This window comes from Hibiscus syriacus, unplaced genomic scaffold (genome assembly GCF_006381635.1).
Source record: "Hibiscus syriacus cultivar Baekdansim isolate YM2019G1 unplaced genomic scaffold, ASM638163v2 tig00000778_pilon, whole genome shotgun sequence".
Lineage (NCBI taxonomy): Eukaryota > Viridiplantae > Streptophyta > Magnoliopsida > Malvales > Malvaceae > Hibiscus > Hibiscus syriacus.
In genome coordinates this window covers 1,499,364-1,504,616 of record NW_024061825.1, presented here as the reverse complement: position 1 = coordinate 1,504,616, position 5,253 = coordinate 1,499,364, and the positions used below count along the sequence as shown (strand labels likewise).

The 5,253-nt window shown below is 30.3% G+C and overlaps 1 protein-coding gene across 1 annotated transcript; it reads right to left on the bottom strand.

Annotated features, from left to right (window-relative positions):
* Positions 1-961: 961 nt before the first annotated feature.
* Positions 962-1,353, bottom strand: LOC120219398 (small acidic protein 1-like). Its single transcript, XM_039216217.1, has 2 exons — positions 1,087-1,353; positions 962-1,055 (listed from the first exon to the last, which is right to left on the bottom strand). Exon 1 carries the CDS (start codon positions 1,315-1,317, stop codon positions 1,135-1,137), a length of 183 nt encoding a protein of 60 aa, XP_039072148.1. The 5' UTR covers positions 1,318-1,353; the 3' UTR covers positions 962-1,055; positions 1,087-1,134.
* Positions 1,354-5,253: the final 3,900 nt, after the last annotated feature.

Below are 5,253 nucleotides of genomic sequence, written 5' to 3'. Positions count from 1 at the left end.
GATTAGTAGTAGCATCATTGAGGTTACTTTAAGATGGTTTTATTATAAATGCTAATGAGAACTCAGATTCATCGTGTACAGTGATAATTGGGATAGTTCCAATTGTGCAGCTGTTCCCCAAATCATAACTGTGCATATTGGGGCAGCCGGCTTAGTGCCGGTGTGCTATATATAGATAAGATATGAGATATTGGTGATTACATAGGAAAAACATATTGTGATATTTAATTTTAAGATGAACTCTAAAAGACGACAAGGGCATATTTCCATATGAATATATTTATTTTTTGAATTCTTTATATATCTAAAAACTAAATATTTGAAAGACTGAAATCTTTTAGTAAAAATTCGAATTCGAAGGTACTGGTAAATTATTCCAAAATGGAGGCAACCATTTTTTAACATTGAAAGTGTGTTATGAAAATTAAGGGGAAGATAACTAAATATTTGGATTTTTTATGAGTGTTGTTAGGAACAAAAATGATGATCAAGTTGAAAGGCTTCATTAACACCGGTCAGGTCAAAGACTGTGGATGAATATATAAATACTAATTTTTCTATAGTTAAATCAAAATGAAATATAAATATATATACGTATATGCATGTATGTACGCAAGCAAAATACATAATTTTTGTACACACATCCAACAAGAGATTGAAGAAACTCTTCGTTAATACCTCCTCAATACGACGATTCAAACCTTACTGCTACAGTTTTAAATTAATAGATAGGTTTTGATAGGATTATTATTCGATTACTACTATTATTCTTGTTGTTATCTGGGATTTATCCTATAGTTTTCTATAATTTCCTGTATTACGCATTCTTTTCACCTCACAACGTCAAAGCTGAAAGCAACCAGATAAAGATTTCATTCTAAAATAATAATAGTAATAACAATCGAAAGAAAATCGAATTAAGAAGACAATTATATCTATTGTTGTACTGACGAAAGTTTATACACTACAGTATCACGATACGCATGCGATTAACATCCATAGTTCAAATCCGACTAAATTTAACAAACAGTAGGAGAATTTAAACCCTAATAAGCAACGCACAGAGAGAGAGAGAGAGAGAGAGAAGATAGAAAAGATAGATGTGTACTTTAAGGGATTCTTCTTATTTGTTTTTCAGTTGATATCGGAGTCATCGAAATCGTCTTCGAAGTTGTTGAAGAAATCGGCATCGGCGAGCTTGTTGTCGGTCCCCATTACGCCTTCTCCTAAGATATCAATTGAATCGACGTCGTCGACTTCCATGGCTGAACCTTGATCGTCCGGATCAGTCACGTATTCCATCGGCATCGGCCTCATCTTTTTCCCCTCTTTTTCCAGATTCTAGGGATCTCTTTCTTCATATTCTATTTGTTTTATATCACGCTGAGTTTATAACGAGGATGTTTAGCATTGAAACGATGCCGTTTACATATTAAAACAAATCCTTCTAAAACGCATCGTGTCCTACTTGGGAAGAGAAACTTGATATCAAGACTTTAGGGTGGCGGGAGTTATTTGCAAAATTGCATATACAAATATTTTTAGGACTTTTTAAATTCCTTACCAATTTTTTTTTTTATATTTTTTGTGGAATATTATATATTAATTTTATTAATTAATATAAATAGTTAACTAATTCTTTTTTATTTTTAAATAATGCATTTAAAATCCTTAATTCGTAAACAAATTTATGAATTATGTAAAATTTTAAATTTATTCAGGTCAGGTCGATTTTAAAATTTAGAAATAATTTATCTTGATCTAAGATAGTTATGATATTATTATTTGTAAGATTTAGATAAATTATCTGAGACTTCCATTAGGCCAACGATACAACTCTTTAGGGGGCGTTTGGATGGGGGAATGTGGGATTTTCCCGGAATGGAATCCACATTCTCCCGCTTGGTTTGGTCGGGAATGTCATTCCCAGAAATGTTTTATTACCAATAGTGGATTTTTTGAGTATATTACTGGGAATGTCATTACCTCCCTTTCCTTAGGTATTGTAACATTACCGGCTTTTTGGACTAAAATACCCTTAAATTTTTATTTTTTTCTTTCAAAAATACCATTCTTTTGTCATTGAATAATAAAAATTATACGAATGTTAAATTACAAATTTATTCTTAAATTATTTTAGATTTCTTAAAAAAAGTCTATAATTAAAATTTTATATGAAGTTCAGGGGTTAAAATAAAATTTTACCCTTTCATTAAACATTTTTTATATTTTTAATTTTGTAAAAAAATTATATAAATATTATGAATTTATTTTTTTAAAGAAAATATATAAATATTTTACAACTTGTAATATTATACAAATATATAATAAGGACAATTTGGTCAAATATACATTCCAATAATCTTTTATTCATTTAACCAAACACGGTAATCTTACATTCCTACTAAATCAACCAAACACAAAATACAACATTATCAAGATTGAATGGTTCCCTTAAGGGATGTGAAAGCCCGTTATTGATAAATTAGAAGCAAGATTGAATGGTTGGAAAGGGAAGTTATTATCTTTTGGTGGGCGATTGATTTTGGTGCTATCGGTCCTAGCAAATCTACCGGTATACTTTATGTTCTTTTTTTCAAATTCCAAAGGGTATTGCTAAGAAGCTAAACAGGATGGTTGGTAATTTCATATGGGGGTCGACTTCTTCTCGCACCATTCATTGGGTTAGCTCGGCTCGGCTCGTGGTCGTGGTAATACGTTTCAGCTGAATAATAATGCAATGCACCTGGACTATTTTTGAGTCAGGTCCATCTGGACCTACGTTTCAGCTGTTACAATGAAGGGTTACTATGTGGGATTGAGCATTACCAACAATGATCAAATCGTCTCTTAAGCCACTATGGAAGCTTGCCTTTCCAGGTATTACTTAGTCCATTTGGATGGTGTGAAACGATGTAATATTCACATATAAAATGTGCAACGTTCAGAATATTTTCGATATAGTTTTGTTGAGAATTGGAATATGGGCAAATAGCTTATGGTCGAATTCAGTAGCTTTCATAAACGAATTCACAAGATACCCCCAGAATGTTTCCTTGCCATTGAAGAGACGTGGTAGACCCTTAAATGGTTCATGGATAGCTCCCCTGATTGACAATTTTAAATTCAACATTGATGCTGCCATAAGAGGTTATGTAGGTCTAGCAGGAATTGGTGGAATCCCTAGAAACCATAAAGGTGATATCCTCATCAGGTTCTTAAGATCCATCGGCATATCTGATATTACTGGCGTCGAGCTCACCGTCATCCTTGAAGCCTGTCAAATTTTGGTTTCTTGTAGGTGGGCGGAGAACAACAATCTGATCATCGAGTCTGATTGTCTGCATGTAGTTCAATGGATCGAGAATCCTAGCAGTTTCCATCCGTCTTATGTTGAGCTGGTGGCTAAATGTTGTGTTTCGTGGAGCTCTTCTTTAAGCATGTGTGTTGAGTTTGGTAGTATTAGAGTGGGGTATGGTGCCTTTGTAGGTTGTACTTTGCATGTTGTACTTTGCAATCTGTGTTTTGGTCTCTTTGGTGGGGTGTTTTATTTTGTGGTTTTGGTTTAGAAGGTATATAAAGCATGGGAAATGATCACATGCGGTAGTCTTATATATGGTTAAAAAAAAATATTATCAGTTTTATTATTATTTAAATAATAAAATTGATAAAAAATTACTGGAAATATTATTATTTCTACCGATTTTGTTATTGTTTGGCACTTTACTGAAAATGTTAAAAAACCTTGATGTTTTAGGTAGAAATAATAATGTTTTAGGTAATTTTTTACCGGTTTTATTATTTAAATAATAACAAAACCGGTAACGTCTTTTTTTAATTGTATATTAAGGGTGTCACAATGTAAAACTTCCCATAAAGTATATTATTTTTTATTTACATACTTATTATTTTGTCAATGTAGATACTTAAAGTTTTTTTTTTTTTGGTTAGAGTAGGTACCTAATATATCATCTTTCTATCTAAATATCTAAAATTTCACATTTGACAATGATTAAAATTACTTTAGATACATAGTTGAAAAAGATTATATATTTTAGGTACTACTTAGATAAAAGTATTTTAGATTAAAGACGTGCATGGATCAGGTCGGGTTAAGTTTTAGTCGACCTGAATTCGAAATTAGTATTATACTCTTTCATTTGTCGCTCGATCCAATTCGAATTTAGGGAGATTTTACTCACATCAAACCTATTTTTTGGGGTAAAATCTTATACATGATATGATACAAACATATATGTAATCTCATTTTTATTTGATAAAATATAGACCTAATTGAAAAAATATATATATATAGAAGATATTAATGTAATTATCTCTGTACCTATAAGAGATAATTATATTATTATCTTAGGTCGAACTTGGGATTTTTACCTTAAAACTCACACTCAACACGACCCTGCTTGAATAAGATTTTTCATTAAAAAATTTAACTTGTAAGATTAAATTAGATTAGAACTCATCACGTTCGAATGTCATACACATTCCAACTTTAGATATATAAAAAAGAAAAAAAAGAAAAAAAACGTTAACTACTTATTTTATAAAAAAAATACTTAAAGTTTAAGATACGGTATACTTTAAATATATATTTATTAAGCCTAAATAGAAAAAAATATTGCACTTTAGGGCCCACTGTTAATGAAACGGGCACTAAGCTGCGCTTTCTATGTAAAGATAGCAGCAGCCAATTTTGAATGGATATTTGACTTTTACCATGGTTTTTAGAATCGGATCGGTTAGCGAACTGATTATGTTATAGATTTATTGATTTAATCGGTTGAATCGGTCTAATTGGTCGAACCGGTTTAATCGGTCGAAAGAATCGAAAGACGTCATAATTATTTAAAAAAATAAATAAAAATACCAAAAATATTTAATAAAAAAAAATTTATATCACAAGTCATATTCAAAGCAAGTCATAACATATATAAGTTAAAAATCATAAAATCAAGTGAAACAAAATGATTCAAATTAACTACAACATAATAATTAAGGTAAAATATATTAAATAATAAATATAATTATATAACTATAATTAAAAAATAAATTTGGGGTTAAAAAAAATCATAACAAATGATATTGTTTGGTTTAATTTTTTTTAAAAAATAATCTCACATGGCTAAGAAACATAGAAGAACATCCCAAAAGTCTAAAGAGAAAAAATATGAGAACAAAGCAATCCAACATGGCTAAGAAACATAGAAGAGCATCCCAACTAATTTCTATAAATAA

What these genes read in the sequence shown, in the direction of transcription:
- LOC120219398 (XM_039216217.1), bottom strand. Translation starts at nt 1,317, where the DNA reads ATGAGGCCGATGCCGATGGAATACGTGACTGATCCGGACGATCAAGGT.